Genomic DNA, 26365 nt, shown 5'->3' with positions numbered 1-26365 from the left:
AAAGAGATGCTGGGGGTACAGAGTTCTTCACTGCTGAGAACTGGGCATAATAAAAAGACCTGAAGTATAGACAGGGTTCCTGTTTGCCTTAGATTAGTAATAATTACTTTTAGGCTTACTCTCTGCAACGTCACATCCTGGAACAGTGTTTATCCACCATTACCCCTCAAAGCTCACTACATTTATCCCTGAAGATAAAAGGCTGAAGCACAGCTTTTCTGCTTGCTTGGTATGCAGAAAGGCACTTTTGAGATTCTACTGCTTTATGTACTTCCGGCTCTTGCTCTATTCCCACACTGCAATTCCCAGGTTCTTAATAAATAAACAAGTCTGGTTTTTTATACTGTTCTATGTATCCCTCTCCCTGGTGAGGTATTTGACTGACTCTTCCATGTAATATATATAGATCTGATTGATGGACATGATTGCATAGCTTTACTTCTTCAAGCATACAAATTTTCAGCTTGTTTTGCAGTTCACAGTGCTCCAGTTGCAGCAGATGCCCATCTCCACTCTTATGAGACTGTCCCTAAAGCTGCTGAGAAAATACAATTTTCTTACTTTCTTAGAAAAATATAGGGTACAGGTAACTTCTTGCCTCCAACTATCACACCACACTGAGTAAGCAGTGACATCCAAAGAGTAAATTGTGCTCTGAGAACATAGCAATAACTTGAAAAGACAGTATTTAATTGGGTTGATATTGTTTTCTAACAGGCTTTTATGTGCACATAAAAATTGCAACTGTCATGCATTTGAAAAATCTATTCATGTGTTTACAGTATATTGATCATAATCATGTATTTCTAACTATACACAGTGTAAAAATAAAAATACTTAGAAAATAATTATGCCATTTCACTTCATGAAATTTGCTCTTTTAAATTGAGCATAAAAATGATTAAATTATACCTTCTAACAACTCTATTCAAAGCCAAAATACCATGGCTTAGAACAAGGTATTAATTGGAACAGTCTTCAAAGTTTAAATCATTAGCTTATACTTCTCCTTGAACTATGAAAAGCTCATGGTAAGGTTCTTCATTTACGTGTGCATAGGAAAATTTCTAAAAACCAAAAGGTGAAGAAAAGTTGCTAAGCTTTGTTTTTCGGAACATTGGCTTTAACATTGGAATGTCCTAGAACGCTGTAGTTGATTGAAGTTAAATAGGGCTTGGCCGGTCTGTGTCCAGGGCTGGATCTTGTTGGAGGGATCCTATGTAAGCCATGAAGCTGTTGTTCTGATGGCTCCAGTCATAGTAGTCTGGAGAGAAACTGAGAAAGAAAGTAGAAGAATTAGTGACTGGCAGATTGATTCTTTAAGCACCTACTTAGAAAATATGGGGAAAATGCAATTATGTAGAGATAGTTCTCATGCTGAAGTGCAAAAATAAAATAAACCCCCAACCAGGGGTACAGGCAGCTATCTATTTTTCTGATCTGTCAATTATTTTAGCCCAAGTGTTCATTATCTATTTCCTGATTCTCTCAGTTCACTAAAGACCCCCTTCTTTCTGATTTGCTGTTCCAGAAGGTGTTGGAAAATCCCAGAAATGGTGCTGCTTATCCCTGCCAAGTCCTGGCACTGCAAGGGCCCTGTCAGAGATCTAAATCTCCCGTGTCTGTGTCCCAGAGCCCAGGACACGGTTTGTAGCTCTGCCATGCTGTCTTTTCTCCCATGAGCAGCATGACACAGTGCATGTGGCTGGTTTGGCTTCCACTGGGAGCTGTGCATGTGTTACCAGTGTGGCTGGCTCCCTGATGGCTCAGTGTGGAAGACAGGGTGATACCAGGCTGGCTCAAAACCACCTCTAGCATTCTCCATGGGCCTAGTTACTATGTGAAAAACTAACTAATGCAGGAATAGGATGACTGATAACTGTAAATAGTGAGTGTGCAACTTTACTGAGCCATGGTCTAGGCTCACAGACAGTGACTACACTGTCTCACCTGAATGAGTGACAAGAACTAGATCTGGCTTACATTAATCTATTCATATCATAGTGTAGCTACAGCAACAGCAAAGGGATAACACAACTGAGACTCCTTTCAGGGCAGGATAGAGTCCTGTCAGTGCCTTTTCTTCTCTGAATTGGGTGCTACCATTTTTCATGTGAACTGCTCCTTCCTGGACTGGAATCCTTTCCCAAACATCACACCTGTGCAGAGAAGACAGAATTTTTGTGCCAGTTCTGGGTTGTGTGGGATTTCAGCAGTTTGATGGACTTTTCTAAGTTTTCACCATCTGGGAACACTGATGCTCCCTTCATTTCAGGTCGCCCTCAAGATATTTAACCATGTTACAGGGCAGCCTAAGTTGAAAGGCCTGTGCTGTCCAGCTTTTCCCTGCTCTGCCTGAGCAGGGAGACAGCTGTTTTTCTAGGCAGTCTTGCTCTCAAATTTGAATGAGTAAATGGAATTTCTGAAGCCATTCTTGGAAGAAATAGAGGATGAAACAAAGTTCTGACCTGAGTTTTTCAATGAGCAGTACATTGGTACAATTCTTAAATTATGTAACAATTTTCATTCTTGTGTCTTTATGGTGTCTACAGTGCCCTTGGACCCCCACATTCACTCAGTGCTGCCTGTCCACTTCAGCTTCCCCTTTTGCTTCCCCTCACCCTGCTGGGATTTGCATAGCAATTGCAGCTGGACAATTCACATCCGTCTTCTGAGGTGTGTCAGAGTTCCTGCTCCTCCAGTTTCTGTTTTGGGCAGCAAGAAGTTCACTGTTGTGTCTCACCTGCCCTGTGCCCCCTGTGGTGCAATATTCCAGGCCAGATCATCGTCACTGTCGTATCTACGGGGATTGTCAAAGAAGTAAGACCTGGGACTGAAGCCGTGGCTTGGGACCATTCCTGCATTGGCCTGAGGGAAGGGAAACCTCAGTCAGTATTTGCAATATGTATCAAATAGCTGTTTATCAATTGCCTGGTGCCTGACTTCCAGAAGAAGTTGCTGCCAACTTACCCCACGGTTTCCAAAATAAAACATGCAGTTTTGCATTTGCTGAAGACGACTGAAATAGTTTTGCATTTACTGTTCATGTCTACCAGCACAATGATATTCATCTCAACAGTTTTTATTTATCCTTATTTCATAGCTAACACCTGACCTTCTTCTGAAGCCACCAGTCTGCATTCAACCTTTCTGCTGAATTCCTGTCCATCCAGGACACTTCATGCTTTCAGGCAGCTGACCTGAAGTGAGCAATAGGAAGCAGCTAACACTCTCTTCTGGTGCCTTACCTCCCTTACCAGAGGAACTGATCATGTTGAAGCTTGGCATCCTGCTTAGTGAACCCACATGTGAAAAGTCCCTTAGGCCCTCACCAAGCAATTTCAGTATCTAATCTATAGTGAGGTTTAAATGTGCTGTGACAGTCAAATCCTGAGGTCAGGTCCTTTGACAAAACAGGGAAAGGAGTGTACATGTAACTCTTTCATTTACAAAGCATTTTCACTTTTTTCCCCTGTGAATCAAAACAGAAAACATACATGATGCAAGAAATTTGTTTGATTCCAGAAACAGCACAGAGGGACATCTAAGAACCCACTGAACCTCAACCACTGATCCACTGCTCCCATCCCCAGGGAAGAGGGGTTTGCTGTGCCTGTGAATAAGCCAGGATGACATCTTCTCTCTTAAAAAGGAGAGCAGTTTGGTCTCCCCCTTTATTTTATGTGCTAAATAACTTTGACAAAGATGAAATGAGGATTAAGTGCATCTCTGTCATGCCCCCATTTCCAACATTTGTCTGGTTAAAGGTATGGCAAGGCGTAGGGCCACATGCTGCTGTAAACCTGTGTCAGCACCAGAGCCAACAGACAGCTAATTCCAGGCTATAAGCACTGATTATTTCAGTGAATTATTTCATGTTCACTGAATTATTTCATATTTAAGTAACGCTGAATGCAAGATGTCTCTACTCAAACTTTTTGTTTCTGAAATCCCAAATGAACCTTGAAACCAAAGAACTATTTCTCAGGATCGTTCATTAAAAATTAAAGAATAATTTTGATTTTTTACCTAATCAGACTGGTTGTTATGATTTTTTTAACTAAAGGAGGGTTAGCTTGAATTCTAACCCCGTGCTTTCTGGCCAAGTAGCAACCTACTGAATACATTAGCCTAAAATCCTGCGGCCCTTGGTCTCCCTCTTGTGGCAACCTCACACTGAAGTTCAGTTTTCTTTTGCTACAATCCCTTCATTTTTTGTTCAGTTCTACTTATTTCTGGTCTTCCAATAAATATTTGTCCCATGTGAAAAAAAAAAAATCTATATATGACCTAACCCATGTGACAAATAATGTTTACCCTAAAAAAGTTATCCATAAAAGAAGTGATACTGATTGCAGTATACAATTGCAGATACTGAGGCAGGATCACTGATTGCCTCTTCTGAACTGCATCTTTATGGAGATTTAAGGCTTTCTGCAAATTACAATGCAAAAATATGTTATACATGTTACTGCCATGCTCTTGTGAGAGAATACTGCCTGTTTGACTCCATTTGAGCTCTTGTTTGCTTAGGATTCCAAGCCTTTATGGGATTAGCTTTTCAAAATGAGTGATTAGATCACTTCCATTCTTTTCATTCTCTCTGAATCTCCCGCACACTATCCAAACTTGGCCACCAGGTCTAGTCTTATTAAGCCCACTTTAAATTAAATGAGATCTCTCTGTGGTCACTTTTTAGAAGAACAGGACCTCTGGCCTATACTTAAAAACATTTCTTCTCTTTGCAGTTGTCCTGGTTAACTCCTAAGCAGGAGTGAGTCTGAGATGGTTTTGTCATAGGCACTGGGATCCATGGGGTTTCTTAGTGCAATGTCAGGTATTGCTTCCTTTTCATCTTGGCTTTATCATCATCTCTGAAATGTGCATGAGGATTTATTTATTTATCAGTGAGGATAAAACCCATCACCTTGTCTAGGTTATTCTGTTGTTTCTTTTACTTGTGTATTTACCATTTACACCCCTTTTGAATAATATTAGCTTTGGTTTCATTGGGCCTACAGAAACAGAGACATTACCTCAGTAATCCTAGTGAGGGCTGGTATTGCCTGTGTGCCTGTCAACCAGCTGACCTGGAGACATTGCCTACAGCTACAAAAAAATGCTTGTCCATCTATTAACTCCATAGATATTAAGGACATTTATGGGGAATTATCCTTACAACTCACACTTTAATTTCTGGTCTTCTGAAATAGCCAACAAGTCAGCAAGTGCTTATTATGGCCACTGGTCTTTGACTTGGAAAAAATTCAACTATTATTTCATAACCCTGTTGAGCTGTTAGCACACAAGCATTTTCACTGCTATGTGATGAAAGATGCCAAGTTTGGATAACAAACAGCTTTTCCACCAATTCCAATAAAATGCTGCATTAACTCAAAGGGAAGTTGTCCCTACGCTTAAGAAAGTTCCTGGTTTTTTAGATAACCTGCCTGAGAACCTGGCCTTTCTTTCTGGATAAACCTGATGAATTTCTTTCAAGAGGAGTTAGCATAAAGAAGTGGGAAGTTTTGGTTGCTCTTATTTTGCCGAGGACACATTGAAAAAGAGAAGTCAGAATGTAAAGAAGCAAAAGATCCCTCAGCAGCTGAGCCCCTCAGACTTGCCTGGACATTACACTAGCAAATACACTAACAAATTCCACTTACTAGATCTTTTGTAGGGTTTCGAACACGGAAGAAATACACAACCAAGGAAGTAGGCAGGAGCTCCCAGATGAAAAGGATCACTCCAAACACTATGTAACCTGCATCTCCCAGCTGACATTTCAGATCTGCCTGTTGAAAAGAAAAAGAGTAAAATATTTAAAAATAAAGATGGCAGCTCATTTGAAGGTGCAGGGGGCAATGCCAGAAATACCATTCTGTAGAGCCAGATCAACCTGGCTAATGATTAAAGGCATACTAAAAAAATCAATATGCTATCTTGGGTTCATGATTTCCCTTTCCTCCTCCTGCTATCTTTCCTTCAGAAATATCAGTTTAATGCAGGGATCTTCCCAGCTTAAAAGCCTGGCAAGCAATCACTTGATGAAGTGATCAAATTCAGGTGATGAGAAACTAGTTTTCCAGTCCCTTTCCAGCTGGAAATAATTATAAAGGAACAATCAATGGTCAAGGGCATTGCTTTTAAAAATGAAAGGCTTGGGTCTGTTCAAATTGGTGCACATTCTAAGGCTGAATAACTCTGCTGGCACTGCAGCATTAGCTGTGATCTTCTCTCTAGATCTCCACCATTGCCTGTAGCTACAGAGGGCAAATCTTGTCCTTTCGTGTGTTTTGTAAAGGAGAGAAAAGGATGCTTCTGACTGGTGACCTGAGCAATACTACAGTACATTTATTGGGCTGTAATATTAAATGTGTCTTTTGAGTCTGGTACCAAATTGAGTGCCCACTCCTTCATTCCAGGACCTTTACATATAGCTCAAACAACTTACCCCAAAATCCATGCAACCCTAACATCACAAGCCAGAATAGATGTTCAAAACATGTAGTAGTAACTCAAGGGCTAAAAAGCATTCCAATGAGCTCCCAGTGAACAACCTCTGCCTCCAGAGGGCAAACAGGACCAAGGAAGTCTGGCCATACCAGTCCCTGTTACTCCAGACTGCAGGAGTCAGAGAACAAGTTGTCCCCTGCAAGGGGTCAGCAGGAGCAGCAGCAACTCCTCAGGGCTTAACAAGAGGGAAATTGTTTGATTCAGGACAAAGTCAGAGCCCAATGCCCTTCTGCCGTAACCTCTGTGCTCTAATTCCACTGGCAACACCTGCAGTCCTCTTCTCTGCACTGCAGCAGAGGGCTGATTAAAGGTCCCTTGACAGACCCTACTCAACTTACTCATAACAAGGTCCTCAGGGCAATCCTATCCTACTCTTTACCTACTTCTTAATTAGAGTTTTACCTATTGCTCAACAGAAATTCGATAATGGCTGCAGGTTTGCTTGGCCACCTGGGCAATACAAGGTCCTTGCATGGAAGACTGCTTTGGGTCTGCAGGTGCTTGCTGATTGCAGGGGAGACAAGGGATTTTGAGACCAAAAAAAAAGATACACATGATCCAGACCCTGGCCCAGAGCTGGAAAAATACTGGGACCTAAATACACTCTTCAAAGCAAAGAAAAGAGCTAGATACTGAAATTTATTAGAATTCAACAAAGAATCCCCTGCTATTTCCTTTAGAGTTTTTATTACTGTTAGTTTGAAGTGTAAATTGTCACTTGCAATTAAAGGTTGGGAAGAGTCAGAGCCTTATCCTAAAACAACAGAAATTATCATGCTAATTCCAGAATTAAAGTAAATAACCCCACAGCCCTGGATGGTAGTGGGAGATGTCATGATGTCTTAGAACTGAGCATTTCAGTGGAATCAAGTACTGTTTTTCTGATTCTCTAAGTACATTACAGTCTTTACAGTGGACACAATACATGTTTTAAGAAAAGGTGCTCTTTCTTTTGACAACAAAATCAAGGTAAATAAAAGATTGATTTTTAAAAATTATTAGTCTTGTGGTTACTTTTTTCTTTTAGCACAGAGCTGGATTTTTTATCCTTATGCCAAAATGATCAGATATTTGTATCTCTGGAGCAAAACAATCTTCATGCCTTGAATAAAAGAAATAAAATAGGGTTTGAATATATTTATTCCTCTTGTGATAGCATTTAGGAAGTCAATCAACAGCTAGAGAATTAGGTTTTCTCATTAGCAAATATTTTCATACTTGCCTGATCTGACACGTTGTACCAATCGTAATCAAAAGAGTTGACTTTCTTGGTTTGGGAAAACGATAAGATGAACAAGTTGTAGCAGGCTCGTGAGGTATAAAGTAGGATAACAGTCACTCCTATGCTTGTCACCTGACAGACAGATGAGCCCTGGAAGAGATTTAAGCACAGGTTGTTATTCATAAGGGAAGTTGAGAACAACTTTGCTTTGCATGGACTTTGAGAGTTGTCATGCTAGTCTGTCTCATGCGATTGACTTTTTGTCTTTCCTTCTTTGGCTAATATATCCTGTTTTATGTATATTCTTGTATTTTATCAGCACAGTGGTTTCCAGGCAACAGTAGCAGTTCCAGCCCTTAGCAAGATGGGCTGTGACTAATTTTTACATTTTATTGAACAAGTGCTATTTTCAGAGCAGTGAAAACACAGAAGACCCACACTTGGCATGAGGTGGAGCAACAGAATTCAGCCTTCAGCTCTGCACTAGCTACAGAGCATCCTGTATCAGATGCTGGCTAGCATGATGCAACCTTGCATCTTTTTACAACTGCTTGCTTTGCACCAATTTCAAAAGTACAGAGCAGGTCATAACAGTCAGCACTTAAACACAGCACAGACAGGAACAGAACATCCTGCCTCAGCTAATGTCAGCACAGAGGAGACAAAGTGGAAGCACAGCCTATGAGCTGAATGACCATGGCAGGGCAGTCAGAGTGGCAGCTTGAGCACAAGGGGAGGAATGAGACAGCAGGGTGAAATTGGAACAGTTCCTAAGCCCTAGAGAGAAGACTGGACAAAGCAGGGGAAAGACCTTGATCCAGTGGGAGGATTAAGTGCCTGACTTGCCACTACGTCAAGTGGACAGGGTCACTGAGAGGGGCTGAGACATCAGCACAGGAGTTGTAGTAGGAAGGAAGCATGGAAGGAAGGAATTCAGGAGCCATGGCTGCAGGGATCTGTGTGAGTCTGATCAGAGAGGCAGGCAGATGTACAAAAATGGGACTGGCTTTGAAAGAAACTCCAAGTAAATTCCTTGTAGATGGCTCTGGAATAGTACTTTGCACAGCTAAAGGAGGAGAGATGGGTAAATGTGCTGTGTCCATTTAGAGGTAAGTAGCCTTGCAGTCATTTCCTTCTCTAGCCCTGCCCTCTCCCTCTCCTGGCAGAGACTCACACCAGGAGGATGGTTTCCTTTCATCTATGTGAGAGAGACAGGCTGAGAGAGAAGCTGCTTTTCCCTGCCACAGGACCTTTTAAATCAGTGCAGGAGACTGGAAAGTCTGCATCTTATTCCCTCTGCCCACACACTGCTTCCAGGTTTGCAGCTGAGGGTCAGAGGTTCAAAGCGCTGTGGTTGGCAGAGCAGACACAGCAGAAGGGCTAAAGAAGTATCAGGGGAAGTCATCAAGCCACCATGTCCTGAATTCCTGGACTTCAGGAGACTACCAGGGCTGCAGTGCTGCTTGCCCACGCTGTTGAGTATTAGCCCTGCAGCTTTATTGACCCAGGTCCTCAGTCTGCCCTCCCCAGTGAGCATAAGTTAAGAGAAGCTCAGGGAGTATCAGGGAGTATGAAAAAGTCTGTGGAAAATAAGCTTGCCTGTCTTCCCAGAAAAATAACATTGGTTCAGTGAACAGCCAGGCTCCGAACATACCCACTGCAGTCAATGTCTCTGAATTCCAGCTGATAACAGCCTGGAAACACCACTGTTCACCAGGCCATAACCTGCAGCCATGTCAGGAGTGAGCCAAGAGACTGCAGCTACTCAGGAACTGAAGCCAGATCCATAGCAGGCAGGGGTGAAAGCTGTGGCAATACCAGCAAGCAGGAAATGCTTTAAAGAGGAAATGTTTGCTAGGCACTTCTCTGTTCTCCTTCGTTACTAACAAGTCAGTGGTGCTGTCATGGAAACTGAGGGAGAGAGAGCAGAGAGAAGCTGCTGACTGGCACATACCATAGCCCAGCTCGGTGGCATTTACAGACTGCAGATAGCAGAAGCAAAGAGCAGAACGGGGCTGGTATTTCCCTGTATAGATTTCCCTACATAGCTGTCATTCTTTAACAGTTAATAGTTAAATGTGTAGAGATTTAACAAATTACCACCTCAAATACAAAAAAGCAAATAAAAGTGTCCTGGTTTTGCTTCCATTCACTTCAAATGCTTCAAGTAAACTTAGTAGGTCAGTGAAGGGAGAAGGAAGCAGTGAAAGTATATGCAGAGGAATCATTTTTCTGTCACAGACCCCTACAGAAAAGAAGGGGAGCCCCAAGCTGGTAGTGTGTCCCACCAGAGAACCAGCCCAAGGGCAGGGCTGTGCACCTCCTTGGCACTGGCACAGCTCTGGCACAGGGCACCATGATGGTTCCCCATGCCAGGTCATGGAGATGAATCTGTTTTCACATGTGGTCAGAAGATATATACCAGCAAATGGGAAATGCAAATAAAAGGCTGCCAGTACTGATGCCTTCCTACATGCACCACAGAGCATGCATTATCTCAACAGTATTCTGTCATATCACTGCAGAGAATGGATTTTTCTTCTCTAGATAGTTTTTTGGCATAACAGTAGCAGATAAAACCAGGATGTTTTAGTCACAGCTAGTTTCAGTCATCTGTATCCCGAAATTATGCGCAGTCAAATCCTACTGGAAGTCCTCAGAGGAACTCCCATCTCAGGTCAGCAGAAAGGAGGAGCAAATCACTCTTCAACTCCCATTTCCACATTCAAACTTTCATCAGCTGAGTGTTCTGTCCTTTCCTGTCTGCAGTAATGTTAGAGATCCTTTGGGCTTTGTGAAATAGTTTGGAGTAAGGAAGGTTGGGTTTCCCACAGAAGGAGAAAACACACCAAACCAAAAACCAAACTAAAACAGAACCAAAGCCTCCTTTAGGTTAACACTGCTTTGTTACAGAGATTTATGCCTCTCTGATTTGCAGCACAAGAAAAACTTTTCTTACTAATAAAAATAATCCATTGCCAGTGCCCTTTGGTCAGCAAATGACAGGCTTGAAAGAAACAAAACTGAGCTGTGTTTTTAAATCTTCTATTCAGTCCTGAACTTTTAGTTGTTGTGCAGCATGGCCGGATTTGATTAAACAGGAAATGTACTTATTTCATCTGATTAGGTAAATGTCGAGAGGAATTCTATGTTAAGGTTTTCTTAATAGCAGTTGAACCTTAAACTTTTAAAGGCTTTGTTGTGGTAACAGCAATATGTTATTGGTTAAACTGATAATTCAAGATTTAACTGTCTTCTGCAAGTGCAAGGACTTTTGAAAGCCCTGTTTCATTATTTATAGATACAAAACATCTTCACTGATTTTATAATAAACACTGCATGCTTATGTGATCCCATCCAGCTCCTTGACCACTGAATGTGTCCAAAAATAAAAACCTACCAATATTTCTTTAAAGACCACCCTGTAGAGTAATAGGAGACACCTTTTAACCCTTTTCCCCAGCTGGCTAAGTTATAATGTATTGTCTTTTAAAACACATTCTCATTATCTATAGGAATATATACAAGAATATGCAAGTATATAAAGGGAGATTCATATTTCTCTGTCTGGCTTATCTTCAGCATGCTGCTACCTTAAACAGTTAACTTAGTCAATGATTTGACAAGCTGAAGGATTTTGAAGTACAGGCCACTTCTATGTTGCAGTACTGAAATGAAGTGGTCTTCAGACAAGGGACCCAGAGAAAGCAGTGTCTGCTTGAAAAGAGCTGTGAGAAACTCCAGCCAAAAAGTTATGCAAAATCTGTCTCAAAACCACGTATTTGGGATCACTGGTTTTAACCAAAAGCTCCCTTGCTAACATTTAATATTTAATTCATGTACTGAGCACAATGGCCAGCCAAGCACAGGCTGTGAAGTTTAAGGCCTCTAGCTCTCAGGCTTTATGGCTTTGCCTTGTACTGCCCTTGTATCTCAGAAGATACTTGAAAAGAACTGAAAATGTACCTTACCTTGGACTCCAAGTAAATGTTGGCTAAAGACATCTTGGAGATCTTATACAGGCAGATGGAGAGTGAAACAGCGCACAGCACAAACAATGTGTCATTAATTGCCACCCGGACAGAGACAATGATTTTTCTCTCTGAATTCTGTGTCCTCACCAATACTGCACATGTTAAATTCACCAAGAGGAAGAGGAGACTTATGAAAAAAGAAGCCAGGTAGAGGGGCAACCTGGGAGAGTGAGAAGAAAACAGTTTTAGCAACATTGTTCAGCAAGTGTCAATCATGAGCTGGAAGTTGCACTCTGGGAAATGAAATCTGCCTCTGTTGGGCTGCCACAGCTGACAGAGTAACCAGGTGCCTGAGCCAAAATCAAAGTGCTCCAGATTGCTGGAGAGATTAACCTAGCCCATTTCAAACCTGTTTTTACAGTTACACAACAAGCTGTAAGTAAAACAACTAATATCAAGCAGCAAAACACAGAAGACTGCAGCAGAAATCGAACAGCACAGTTCTCAAAAACAACTTAAAAAATACATGCACCTTCTTAGACCGTGCGCTTCATACACAGCACAAACCCTCTGCCTAATCACTCCCAGAAAAAAACCTCTGCCTGGAATGGACTGGTTTTGACCCTGGTTTTACTATACCACCACTGCCATGTAAAGCATCACTGACTGTTAATTTATATCATCAGATATCAAATTAAGGAAGTGTCTAACAGCAGGAAAAATCTCCAGATTACTGATTCCCTAGCTTCCATCTCTGTCTCTTTTTCTAAACAATTTGGTCATGGTGAACCTCTTGAAAGAAACATCAAGAAATTTAACTATGCATATTGATTCTGGGTTGGCATCTTGCTATCTAGGCCGGGAAAAACGCATTTACACCACCACAGAAGCAGACCTGGAACCGAAATGTGACAGACAGAAGCCCAGGAGTTGGACTGTTTTTATCCATCTGGTTCTTTTCCAACCTACCCGGCACTGATATGTACAATATAAGCATACCATGTAATCAAGGTATTACATGGTATGTAATTTTTTAATTTATTACTGGTTGTAGTTCCTCTTTATGCCTACACAAACCTGTGGGGCTTTCCATTAGGAAAAAAAAAAAAAGAGCATGCTTCCATTTAAAGCATTTGCTTAGTTCATTATCATTGCTGACCAAGGAAACTACTGATAAGATGCATAATCTGCAGTCACTGAACAAGAGGTTTTGGCCCCAGCTTTTCATGCCTGTTGGGAACTTTGAATTTGGCTGAAAACAAACATACAGACTGTCCCTGAGGAATCCGGTTCCAATTGTTTAACAATACTTTACCCAATGGGGATCTTTTCCTTTCACACATTCATATTCTTTTGGGTTAGCATCAGTGCAGCTACAAAGCTGAAGCATAGCTGGCTTCCTTTCAGAGGGCAAGAAAGGAGGAATACACCTTTGAGGTATTTTAACTGTGTTACAGGGAGAACTGAAAGCCTAAAAGCTTGTGAATCAAAGCCTTTCTTTCCAGCTATATCTGGCAGTGAGTAAGGATGCTGTTTTTTCCTTGCCAGGCACGGAAATTCCCTCTCAGCAGGAAGATTGTGCTCATTCTTAACTTCCCAGGGCAGGGCTCTGTTTTTAGGATAAGCAGCTGGAGGTAGCTCCTTTAAACCTCATAGTCTAATGCAGGAAGCACTGCACTCCTGAAGCTCCTCTCTCACACGATTTCCTCTGCAATGGTGGTACATTTACAGCTTTTATTAGTAGCTCAGAAGCTACTTTAAATAGTGGTCACATGTCTTCCTTTCCTTCCTCTCCCAAAGTCCCATCTCTAGTCCCCTTGTGGGGGGCTTGTGAGGAAGGGCACACTCTTACATCTGCCTTGCTTGTGGGACAGAAAGTACATGCCCTCTTCTTGCTCACCTTAGGCAGAAGGACCTTCTGCTGCAGCACAGCCTGCATGCTGGCATGCAGCATCAAGCTGGCTTGCAACCAGCAAGGCTGAGAGGCTTCCAGGCCAGGCTCCTCCTCTGCAGACTTCAGCAAAAAAAACCCCAAAACCAAAAAACAGCAACAAAAAATCCCGGTGCTTTCACACTCCCATGCCCACACACTCCCATATGTGCCAGGGTGAGCTGTCGTGGCCAGTCAGCTGTGCAGCTCTTCACACGAGGATCTTCCAGCCCCCTTATAGACATGATGTGGCTGGGGAAATGGCTGCCTGATTTGCAATGCAATAGAAGCATTGTTGCTGAGTTTATGGAAATGCACTGATAGAGATGCAGACTGTCTCTCTAGGGGAAGGGTTTTAGGATCTCAGCAGATTAAAGGCAGAAAGTATCTTTACAATTCAACTACAAGAGCATCTACAAGGCATGAAGAAGCACATGGAGTTTAATAGAAAACAGAAAAGCAGGGCAGGAAAGGTGTTTCCAGATTGCATCAGTGAAAGTGCAAGTGAAAGTTCAAAGGCGTATTGTGCCTAATCCCCACTTTGGGACTAGTCTTTAAAGGAGCCTTGTGTAATCTGGTTTGGCTGGGGAAGACACATGTCAGGCTGTTCTGTTCCTTCTGTGTCAGGCTGAATGCACCCATAAGCTTTTCTTTGAGCTGAAAACAAAACCTCAGATAAATGCAGTGAGATTTGCCTCGTTTAACAAGAAAATCTGTTTGAAATTACTGTATTTTGTACGCAGTGTTTGAGGCTTGTGTGTAACAAGACATGCACACACAGCACAGTAAGCCTCGTCCAAAAACCTGGTGACAGTAAGACATGCCCATGTCCAGGGAGACAGGCAGAAGTACTGTTTAAATATGAAATTGGACAGAGACTTCACCTTGAGCTCTTTTACTAATATTATAAAGGCTGTTCTGAATAAAGTTTGCTTAAGATTCTGGATCCCCAATAGGATTTATAGGATTTTTTTTTTGGCATCTGAAATGATTCCGATTTCTGAGACCTGTGTCAGTACACAGACAGAAGTCCTACCTCTCAGTTGCCCCATTTATGTTGCCATCATCTGTTGCAAAAATGGCAATCCTAGGCAATAGGCTCTCACACTTAATAAAGAAAATGGAGGGAAAAAATGAAAAAGTGAACATTCAGTAATGAAGAAAAATCAGATTCAGTAAGTGCAGATTCCAGACCTGTCTGTAGGCCTTTCATCTTTCCATCATTTATCTCTCCGTCAGGATCTAAGCAACCTGATCTAATGAAAGATGTCCCTGCCCATGGGACATGGGTTGGACTAGATAATCTTTAAAAGTCCTTTCCAACACAAGCTACTACGAAAGTCTGTGTTCTTTCACTAGCTTATTACAATTAATTCATCTGTGGTTGTGCACATATTACATAATTTCAATTGCCCTGTGTAAGATAGGAAATGAGGTCAGCTTTATTAATGTAGCTCTTTTAGACAAACTAACCACACTCATGCTGCAATTGAGATGTTAAAATACAACTGAAATCCCTTACCAACAGAGCTGAACAAGAAAGAAAAAACTAGGCCAGATCCAAGAGTGATTTGTCTTAGAAATCCAGTGGGGAAGAGTCAGGGTGGACATGGAGCTCTCATGAGGAGGGTAGTCTGTGCATGAGTAATTCTAGCCACAGTACATTTGTATTTAGGAACAAAATGCTCCAAAAGCTACATGCAGGTTGCTAATGCAGTCACTTCATAGGCATTGACTAAATATCACGAGGTCCTGTGCTTCAAGAAAGACATTTTCAAGCAGTGTTCAGGAATAAAGCCTTGCCACAAGCATCAGTAAGAGATGAGGTTCAGAGCTTTTAGGTCTCACCTCTAAAGCCATGCAGGAACCTGTCTACAGACAGCCCTCCACCACCCTGAGCTGGCTCTGTGCACAGCGATCCTCTTTGTCTCTCTTGCCCATGTGCCCCATCAGGGGCAGCCTCATCTGCCCTGGGGGACCTGTCTGGGGTGTGCTCTGCTTGTCTGCCAGCCCATACTCCTGTATTTTCTTCTCACAGGAACCAGAGTGCAAAAGGGGGGCTCAAAGCTGCGGTTCAGCCTGGAGTCCACATTCCTGAGCCAGCCATCATACTCTGCATTTCCCATGCCCTCCCCAGCCCACCTCAAGCCTGTTCTCACTGTACTGCCCTTATACCAAACATGGTTCCCAAAGCACTTGGTACAGATGATTGCCTCACAAGCTGTATGAAAAACCAGTAGGATAACAAATTTCTAGAGAAGGATAGTGATAATATTTGCCCTGTTCATACAGTACTATGTTCTCCTAACAGTCAGCAAGTGACAATTCAGATTGCAGTTTAAATTATTCTGTTTTCCTATCCTGAGTTCATTCTGTTTTCCTATCCTCAATTCATGTAAATTCTTTCTTTAGAATGGAGACAACCACTCTCTCTCTCCTCCTTCTAAACAGCATTGCCCAACTTTTAAGCATTGGCACAACCAATATTAATTTATTGAGCTCTTCCTGAGCTTTCTGGACATTACTGCCCTTTGGAGTTCTTTCAAATACATCCTGACAGCTTCTCCTCCACAACAAGATGCCAAATGAATCTCTCCACCTAAATGTAAATCTACCATAAACTCAGCTCTATGGAGTCAGGGGAGGCTATCTATAAGCTATCAAACACATCACGAAATTGAATCCATTCTCCCTAGCTCTTTCTCTTCACAATTTGTCCGTCATCTTCCCAAAACTTTTAAGACTTCTATTACATTGACCTCACAGGTTAAAACTATCCACTCCCACTCATTCCTGTCAAAAAAACCAAAACATCACTCTGCTTCTTCAGCACTGGATCTGAATTTACCTAGTAAAACAAATGTTAAGAACCAATAAGCAAATCCCCAGGGTGGGTGTTTTCCACTTGCATTTGAAATATTTGCTTTTGAAATATGTGACTGTCTAAAAATGATCCCTGTGTTGAGAAAGGACACAGTCCCCTAAAGGTCATAGAAAGAAGGTGGCTTCAGAGCCATCATCATCAAACATTGGTATACAAATATGAATAGCTGAAATATGAGCATCACAAATTAGAAACTATGTTTCTCAAACAGTATGGCTCTTCCCTCCCACATTGAATGTTTGCAAAGTTCTTACCTGTATTTCAGTAGCTCTGGGGAATATTTTGACTTAGCTTTGAAAATCACCTGCAAAACAAAAAAATATTGCATCAAACACAATATACATGTCAGCAAAGAAAGACAGTGTGAGTCACAGCAATTCTGTCTCACAGGCCACAAGACGTGTCATGACAGGTTTCATTACATAACGGATTTGCATGGATTGCTTGCCCATGGCAGGCAAGCTCTAAGCAAAGTACTAGAACCACTCAGCAGGTGATCAGATGCACTTGTATACAAACTGCCTACACTATTATTTTCACTTACTCTGGTTTAGGAATGGTTTAGGAATAAGGTCCTTTATGCCAGTATTAACAAAAGGATCAATGCCAGCATAACCATACAGGGAAACTATTGTAGGCTCTTGCTTGACCTGACAGTACATGTCTCTCACACAGACCAGCTCACACCAGGCCAAATGTTCCCATGAAGAGCCTATCATAGTAACCTGGCCTGAAATTAGATATATACTTTCACATTCATGTTGCATTGCCAAAAAGATACCATCGAGAGCCAAACTCATTATTTTACTCTGAGGTATTATTTGGCATCTGCTGACTGTCTCTTCTCTGTACAACAATACGTGCTTTTACAGAGGGATAGTTCATGCCCAGCAGCTGGCTTGCTGTACCAGAAAAGATCAAATACTGACAAAGTTTTCTGTAATGTAGCTAGGAGCCATCAGTCATAGTTGTTTAACCATCATCAGAAATTATACAAAAATATATTACCATGTTTTGTATCTTACTTATTAAAAAATCACTTGAAAGTACCACTGCTTTTTTACAAGCTAACATGGTTTCCAAACGAAAACTTCTTTACAAATGTTGCAAAACAAAAACTTAGTTTACAAATGTTCATTTACACCAACAACAAAGCACACTGGTTACAAGTATTATAAAAACCTCATGATGTATGACTTATTCTGGGTAGTTTCCCAATCATTTTCTCCTCAAGTTCTTCTATTTTATCCATTTACCTTGGTTTTGCATACCCTTTAGTTATGCTTGCATAATATTTTCTATGATGATTATGCTTTCCCAAGGAAATAGGACTTAAATGATCACAATATGACTGTAGACATGTGTCTGCCTGTCAGTCTCTTCATCTGGCCTCTACTAATCTTAAAATACTTCAGAAAACTGATGGGAAAATGCTTGAAGTATCCTTTATCATCCTTCTAAAAATCAATTGCTTAAAGGAAAAAAGGAACTCTATAAATATCTAATATATGTCCTCTGTGAGGAGAAGCCTACATAATGATTCTACACATTACCCAGTAGGAGAGAGTCTGCATAGCAAGATATTGTAAAAAATTCTCCAGTTATGGGAACAACTGAGAGTCAATCATGAGACATAGATCTGGAGAAAATCAGGCTCAACTTGTTCCAGATCTCCTGGAACAACTTGTCATTTAACTCCTATTCACCATAAACAGCTGCCTTGACATGGAAATTATTTTTGTGATGCATCAGCTTGCTTAGCACTAGCTGAAGCAGCAGAGAACATGGAGTTTTTCAGCAAACTGAGAATAAAATTGAAAACTTGGGAGAAAAAAGTCTGTAAAAATATTCTGCAACCATTGATATTGTTTTCAAATAGATAACATCTCTGATAGTATCCCATATTGTGGACTTTTGTGATTCATTCTCCAAATTCCTGGATCGTGAAATCTCACAGGAGTTCAGGAAGAAGTTTAAGGTTGTTTTATTTACTTGCTTTTGAAAGGAAAGGGACAAGGGGCTTGCAAATATTCTGCACTTCTGCTGTGCATAAAGAGTAGCTGTCACTTTCAGAGAAGGGATGAGGTTCAAAATACTTCTCAGATACATTTTGTACAAGATTTATTGCATACCCTGCTTATTGTGGAAGGGAGGGAGGAAGCAGATTCCTGACCTCAATGAAGCTAAACGAGTAATCCTTGTCTCTAGGGTCATTCCACAATCCTCACCTATTGTGAGTATCACTTATACACATTCTACCATTAATTATGACACCTTTCAGGAGTTGCACTGAACACAAGAGTTCAGAGCCTCTGCAAAGAACTTCGCAAGACAAGCAATTTCCAGTGGGCAATGAGTTGTTCTGGTTTCACAAAACCTAGCAAATATCAAGTTCCTAAACACCATCTCCAGTGGTTCCCCAAAAATTATCTGCTCATCCCTCTTAAGTCACAAGGTACTGCCACATAAACCAATCCAAGACCACGCCCAGCAAAATCTCCATGGATAACTTAGGTAAAACCAAATGTGATGTTCCTGTTGCAGATCCAATGGGATCTCAAGATTCAAGATCACCAAAGCAGCTGTTACTGTGGTTCTGCATCTGGTGAACCTGTTCCAGGTGATACATGTTCTGAAATTTTCAGAGCAAAATGACCATTAAGAAAAAGAAATAAGTACTGTACCAAAAAAAAAAAAAAAAAACCCAACTAAAAAAAAAAAACAAACAAACCAAAAAAACCCCTACAAAAACAACCAAACCAAACCAAAAGGATGCTACATAGAATGAAAGCTACACTTTAAGGCATGGAGAATTCTTACCAATTCACTGCTAGGCAGGAGCACAGGCAGCCAGATTCTGCCACCTTTGCTTAAAAACTGATGAGGCTTTAGTTCATGAGTAGCCCTGCTGTAAGCAATGGGATTGTCACAGAATAAAGGGTTGTTCAGTGGGAGTAAGGATGTCAGGAGCTGATCTCAATATACCTCACATGCGTGGGTGCAGCTTTTTGCTTTTAGCATTTAGCTCAAGAGCCTGGTTGCTCAATGGCCCCTCCTCGCAGCAGTGTTGAGAAAACTTCCAGTCAATATCTGAGTCATCTAAGTAAGTCTTCCAGCAAACCAGAGCAAACCAGACTATTCCTAAGAATAGACTAAACAGCAAACAGAGAGCAGGCTGTTTTAAAAAGATCTTTCAGAGAGGCCCAAGATGAACATGGAAAACGCAGTGAAAGTCCTTGCTAATTTTCTTATGTCTAAAGGGTTACTTTTTAGACGTAAAAGTATTTCCCCTTCTGCTTGTTCTTTGAAGGAGAAATATCCTGTTTTGACTCTCTGTTTCTGCCAAAGGGTTGGAAACCTCAAATGAGATTCTCACACTCCCTCCTCCACTCCCCTGAGGTATATGTCTGGCATATAAAACTGCGGCAGTTCAAAAGGACTCCAAAAATCTCTTCAGACAGCCAGAGAAAATTCCCATTGCACGAACTGATGTAAACAGCTGACCTTAGAGACATTTTACCAGGCTCCAGGAGTGGGGATGGCATGGGATCCAGCAGCAGCTTGGCTGCAGACAGCTCTGGAGAGCTGCTGGGCAGCAGAGCAGGCAGACTGGGCCAGGCTGTTGTAGCTGATGGGGGTTCCAGCTAATCGGGAGCCACTTTGGCTCTACAAGTGTCAGTGAAACAGCTGTCAAAGCCAAGACAGATATTCCCAAAGCAAAAGGAAAATAAAATCTCCCTGGAGCAATTTTCCTGTCTGTGCTCTGATTTAGCTGAACTGATGTGATGACTGGCACAAACCTCTCCTGTGCTAGCTGATCAATTCACTTTTACAGGAGCTGCAGCTCAGCTTACCAAAAAGCCTCAGATATGTGGTAAATGCTTGCGTATGTCTCAAGCTGGCCCTCGGCACAGGAATGAAGTTCAGCTTTATTTACCACTTCTCACTTCAAAAACCCTATAAGAACAATATCATGCATTTTTCCTTCCCAGTTCCTTTCATCACAGTCCCTCTCTCCTTCTGTCACACTCCATGCAAACTTCCCTTTGAAACCTGAAAATAATGCCACAATCTCATCATCAGCACATGTACCTTTCTTCAGCTGTGTATCTTTCAGTCCAGGGCCCACCTTCCCCTTCCTCTCCTTCTTCCATGTTCATTCTTTTATTTGGATCAGATTTCCCAAAACAGGCAAGTTTTCCCTCTACTCTCTAAATTCTACACAGCTTGTAAGGCCTACAGACATGGGCAATGTGACTCACTACCATCCTCAGTCTTCCACAAATTGGTAAAAATAGTCCTAAAAGGACAGGGATGATTGTGGGGGCTGACAGCTACAGTAAACTTCCAAGAGTAGCTTTCCAATCAAATTATTTTCTAAGTCAAATGACCTCATCCTTCATGTCAGATACTGACAGCCAGCCAACCTGCAATTGCAATTTGTCTTCTGTAGATACAATGGTAAGGGCAACATTTTACAGCAAACATATTTGCTAATGCTTTACCATATGTAGTTAGACTCCTGTGTAGTTCTATATACATCTAAATCTTGTTTTAAATTAATAATAAGCTTTATAAGATATGATTTATTAATTTTGGCTAAAAAAAAAATCCAAAATAAAAAGCCCTCTCTGTTCTCTGACTGGTGAGAACTTTTGAAATGCTATCCTCAGTAATTAGAGAATGAGGAATTTTCTCCTCCCAGAGCTACCATTTACTCTGGTTCCACTGAAATACATGAAAACTTTCTAAAGCCTTGTGCTGTTTTTACCTTACCCTGCCAGGCATGGCCAGCTCCCCTCAGAACTCTCTTACTCTGTACAACTTCTCTTCATTTGAAAGTCCCTGATTTTATCAGCACTGCCTGGGAGGCAGGGTAAGTTTCTCAATCCAGATGCCAAAGAAAAGGGAAGATGGTTAGGGAGGAGGAAGGAGAGGTAAAATCTGCCTACCAGCCTTCTCCACCCATACTGTCTCACAGCTCTTTAGCTCAGCACTACTTGTCCTTGATCCTGGAGAAGTTCCCAACCTGATGACAAAACCTAGAGCCCACCCAACTGTTTTCTGTGCCTAGCCACAAGGGATGCCTGGGATTTTCAGGGAAATTTATAGCTCATGGTCTTTGGCCCTGACCTTGTTCTTTGAGACTGTAACCCTCCATCCTAGCCTCTCTCCTGCTTCGTTTGTTTTCTGTTCCCCAGGGAAATGCAAGGCCTGAGCAAACAGGACAAAGTGAAGCAAGTCCTTCTCTCCCACCCCTCACATGCACCAGAAAAGGCAACTTATTTTTTTTCCCAGAGCCTCTTTACTCTTTCACTCACAGCACTAACTGTAAAGCCTGAGGACTCATCTCAGTGTCCCCTTGTCAGGGACAGGGAAGATTTGAGGACATAAATAAAGAAGTGTCCAAGTCCTGAAATCCTCACATTTTTCATTAGCCTTGGATGCCTCACTGTGGGATCCTCCACTTCTTTCCCTTTAAAGTGGAAAATATGTTATTTATCAGAAAATAAAACATTTGAAGCTGCATGTGTGAGGCAAATATCTCTGTGAGATTTTTGGTCTGGAGGTGGAAATACACCTTGGCTCCCTGTGTGGTGGATCAGATCAGGGGGCTGTCCTGGTATAGTGCTGTTACTTGCTGGCGTTGTGCTACTCTTTTACAAAAGTGTCACTGGATCTCATCTTCATTTGAGATTTATTTTAATGATTTCCAAGTAGGCAGAGGGCTTCCCCTCCTGAGAGCGTAGATCACACTATTATTTTTCTTTAGAAGGAAATCAATACAGACACAGGATTAATAAATTCTAATACATTTACTTATTCCATTAAAAATCATATTCATTTTCTCCAGTATGGAATCTCTGAGAGTAACCAATATTCTGTAAGCCTTATCTGCAGCACCCCTTCTACATGCCCTAAGTAGGGCATTACAACTGTATCAAAGGACACCGAACTTGGCTCTTAACCCAAAGATCCCATTTTGAGTCAAAACTATTTTGATTCTAACTTCTCTTTTGTTCATAGTTTCCCTGCTTTAGCAACCTGCTCCAACACACTAGAGGTTCTTCTGCTGCAGCTGCTGATGCTCAAGTTTGGGGACAAAACTCTGCTGTGCTGATGTCATCAGGGTTCAATTGTCCGGCTACACATGAAACACATCTGAAATTCCCTATGGCTTTGGGATACCTATTAAAAAAGAGAATAGTTGTGGCTAACTTTCCATCAAGTTCAAAGGTGCTTGTTATTTGAAAAATGCCCTCTGGCACTTGCCAAATGAGTTTTTTGTTTGGCCAGGAGGATTTGCAATATTTTTTAACCACTTTTTTTCCTCTCACATCTACATTTATCAGTTTTCCTAGCAGTGCTACATTTAGGAATGGTAGGTGCTCTACAGCAGATAATAAAACCTACAAATTCCAGAGACCCATGGGATCTCTTCCAGTGCTCTGTACCTATACTATACACTTCTTTCCCTCTAGCTAAGCACCAGTGAAATAGCAGGGGTTTCACGCAATGAGACACAGCTGCAGACCCTTCTTGCCTGTCTTCTAGAGAATAAAAGGATAAAAGCTGTTTCTAAACAGGTCTGTGAAGTTTTAAGCCATTACTGAAAACAAAATTTTCTCTCTCCACCCCTTTCACACTAGTTCTTGCTTGTCTACTGTGGAAAGCTAGATGTACACTATATACAAGATGCTGAATTTCAAGCCAAACCACCTTTTAATGGTTAGAAGTAAAGAATTAATAACAGTGAATTAAAAATACATGCACTTATTTTGTCATGCATTCGTAGAATGGCTGTGCTTGTATTTCTTAAACCTTTGTTTCAGGTGGGGAGATATTTGAGATTAAATTTCACTGACTGCAACTAGCTCTAGAGCAAACAACAATACTATTCTTAAGTCTTTCTACAGTGGCCCAAGGTATTTAAAGTTTATGACGCACATCACAAACTCTGAAAGTCCCTTGCAAATGTTGTTTCAAAAGCCCCACAGCAGCTCTTCAAGACAGGTAACTATTCCACTCTTTCTCAGAGGGGCTCAGAGGAAGATCAGGAGAACTCAGAATGACAAAGCAGGAATTCTGTCTCAAAGGCAGAACCAACAGCCTTAGCTTTTTTCTGTTTTCAACCACTGACTTGTACTTCCTGCACGCTATCAGACAACAATGCTAAAAATAAGTGAAAAGGACAAATGTCTGCATTCTGTGTGCTGCCTTTTCAGATCTTCTTCAGACAAAAGGAATGCTACCTGCAGCACTAAGCCTCCTGAGTGCTGACACTACTGCACAGACTGCTGTGCCCCCCCTGTGCTCGCTCCAGCCCAGGCTTCTCTTGGCCAAGAGCCAGGATGCTGCATTCTGCCTCCAGGCTTCCACAGCAGCCCCACACGCGTGTCTGAGGGAAGAGTCTGGCCCCAGGCTGTGACTTAGCCCCAGCACTGTGATGGGGTGGACTGTGTGCTGTTGGACATTTGACCCTGCAAAGCTGCACAGTTATCAAATGACTCTCACAATAGCTATGGGATAAAGCATAGGTAACCATATGCTTGAGCTGGATTTGAGTAGTATGCAGATGAAAGGTTCTTGTAATCCCTTAATATATCTCAAGTACCAGGGAGTGGAGCAGGGTGAGTTAGCAGGCATTTCAGACACTGAATCCATGAAAGCAAACCTAAGCACAAAACTGGGTATGTGGTTCTAAGTATTTAATACCCTCTACAACTCAAGTGATCTTCTTACAGCTGTCACGCTTACCATTGCTGCTTTTCCAGCTCTGGGATAGCAGCCCTTGCATGCAGCCTGATGTCTCCAGTCAGGCTGTTCAGAATTGATAAGGCCTGTCATCACTACAGAGCACTGTTAAACGCCATGGGGACTACAGAAGCACCAGCCCCAGGCACCCAGCTGGTTCCAAGTGGGGCACACAGCAACACCCAAAGCATCCTGAGCAGTGCCTGGTGTGCTCCAGGGCTGGCTGATGCTCTCCTGACTAACTGCTCCTGCACTGGGAAAGTGGACTTTGGTCAGGGCCACATGAGTGCAGACTTGGTATCCTGCTCCAGGCACTGCAGTGGGATTGAGGAGGTAAAGAATCCAGTCTCTGCCTTCCTGCAAGTTTCCTGTGAGATCTTAGGCAAGCCCAGCAGCCTTTTTTTTTGTCTCAGCATGCCAATATCCTGTCCTTCAGCAAGATCACCGTGCTCACCATAAATATTCCAAGCAATTCTAGCTGCAGCAACCTGGAGCCCTGTGCAGCTTGACTCATCTGACTTCTTAGATGTCCATGGCACAGATACACTCTAAAGACCTCTTCCTGAAAAGGAGACACTATTTCCTTTACTCCAATATACAGTGAATTTACCTTTACATCAGAGAGTCCTTGAAATAGAGAGTGTATCTGTGCACAACACTTAGCAGTTATTGAACAGAGTCAAAGCTGTTTGTAATACAGATCCTAACAGGAATTTAGGCCCACAGTAGTTTTCCATCAACAGTTTCGATTGTTATACACATAATAGAAACCTCACTGAGAAATGTCGGCCAACTTATGAAAAAACTGGAACTGGGGGTTTGTTGCAGGCAAAATCAGACATTACAATTCTGACTGCACACAGAGATCAAGTCTGGTAAGACAGGGGGTTCCTAAAGTCTAATAACAATAATAGGGCATAATAATAAAATGACATTTTGGGTGTCCAAATTCTAAGCTCTCCCATACATTTTTTCTCCAATCTCTGAATTATTTTTATAGACAGTAGACGTGTTAATTGATATTCTCGCAGTGATCACTTCAGGCTCTGGTTTCATTGTAACACTGATCACTGGCATATAGACCAGAAGTTAAAGTACCCAAATAAACGAATGAAATTTGCTTTTTGCATTGCCAAGGTACATTTGTAAATTACATTTTTCTCATCATGTTCACATAATAAGGCTTTACCATTCAGCTAGATTTAATCAACTAAATATCTATTGCTTACCTGTGTGAAGTAAAGATTCATCAGGGTCAGGGTGAAAAACTGGAGGCAGACTGGGAAGCAATAAAGAAGCCAGAAGATGAAGGGGCTGAGAGAATTTGCTGTGACAAAGTCTTTGAAGTAAAATGAAAAGAGCACTGTCCTAAGAGAGGCCCAAAACAGGCACAGAAACAGAAAGACAGTTTGGTAACTGAACCTCTTGTGCCTGTAGTGAAGGACCAGCCAGAGCTGGACGTAGATGAACACAAAAAGCAGTGAATAAAAAACAGTATATACAATGGTCAGGCCCAGCTTCACATACGGAGGGACAGCTGGCGTCAGGGTCGGCGGAAGGGTGTCATTTTTCAGTGGGTCCCACTCAGGGGCCTCCATTTGATATCAGGAATCGTCAGAATTATTTAAGTTTGGCTGCCGCTGTTGCCTCCTCCTCCGTCTCCTTTCATCTTCCTACAGCATAGGAATCAAGAAAATGAAAGAAAACAAGCTGCACTTCCTCTTTGGCAGCTCACTGTGGGCTGGTAGCACATGATCACAATTCAGAATGATTCATTAGGACTGCCTTTGTCAGCAATTGGCAGGGAACAGCTCAGAAAGCTGCTCTTTGCTGATGTCTCTGCACAAATCTTTGCCATCCTTAAGAAACAAAGAAATCCACCAGCCCCTGAACGATTTACTGCTAATTTTTTTCCTAAGGAAAATTATCTGGATTTTAAATTAGTTAAGTAATGTTCTATTTTTTACAAGAAACAAGTACCTGACACTTTCCCAGTGGCAGACACATAATATCTTTGTAGGATTTTTTTTCTTGTTTCCTGTTTAACAAGTACTTCATTTAGCTGCATTTTGTTAGAAATCATT

At 41.7% G+C, this 26365-nt stretch overlaps 1 protein-coding gene across 1 annotated transcript; it reads right to left on the bottom strand.

Annotated features, from left to right (window-relative positions):
• Positions 1–669: 669 nt before the first annotated feature.
• Positions 670–26011, bottom strand: GPR137B (G protein-coupled receptor 137B). Its single transcript, XM_054514183.1, has 7 exons — positions 25511–26011; positions 16781–16830; positions 11710–11932; positions 7735–7888; positions 5667–5791; positions 2744–2868; positions 670–1275 (listed from the first exon to the last, which is right to left on the bottom strand). The coding sequence occupies exons 1-7, from the start codon at positions 25877–25879 to the stop codon at positions 1164–1166; spliced, it is 1158 nt and encodes a 385-aa protein (XP_054370158.1). The 5' UTR covers positions 25880–26011; the 3' UTR covers positions 670–1163.
• Positions 26012–26365: the final 354 nt, after the last annotated feature.

This window comes from Molothrus ater, chromosome 3 (genome assembly GCF_012460135.2).
Source record: "Molothrus ater isolate BHLD 08-10-18 breed brown headed cowbird chromosome 3, BPBGC_Mater_1.1, whole genome shotgun sequence".
Taxonomy (NCBI): domain Eukaryota; kingdom Metazoa; phylum Chordata; class Aves; order Passeriformes; family Icteridae; genus Molothrus; species Molothrus ater.
Note: the sequence above shows the minus strand (reverse complement) of the source record. Positions and strands in the feature narration are given on the sequence as shown.

What these genes read in the sequence shown, in the direction of transcription:
- GPR137B (XM_054514183.1), bottom strand. Translation starts at nt 25,879, where the DNA reads ATGGAGGCCCCTGAGTGGGACCCACTGAAAAATGACACCCTTCCGCCG. An exon ending in CCAGAGCTACTGAAATACAG is followed by an intron (nt 11,933 to 16,780) that starts GTAAGAACTTTG and finishes TCACTCTCCCAG; the next exon opens with GTTGCCCCTCTACCTGGCTT. An exon ending in ACATTTACTTGGAGTCCAAG is followed by an intron (nt 7,889 to 11,709) that starts GTAAGGTACATT and finishes AATCTCTTCCAG; the next exon opens with GGCTCATCTGTCTGTCAGGT.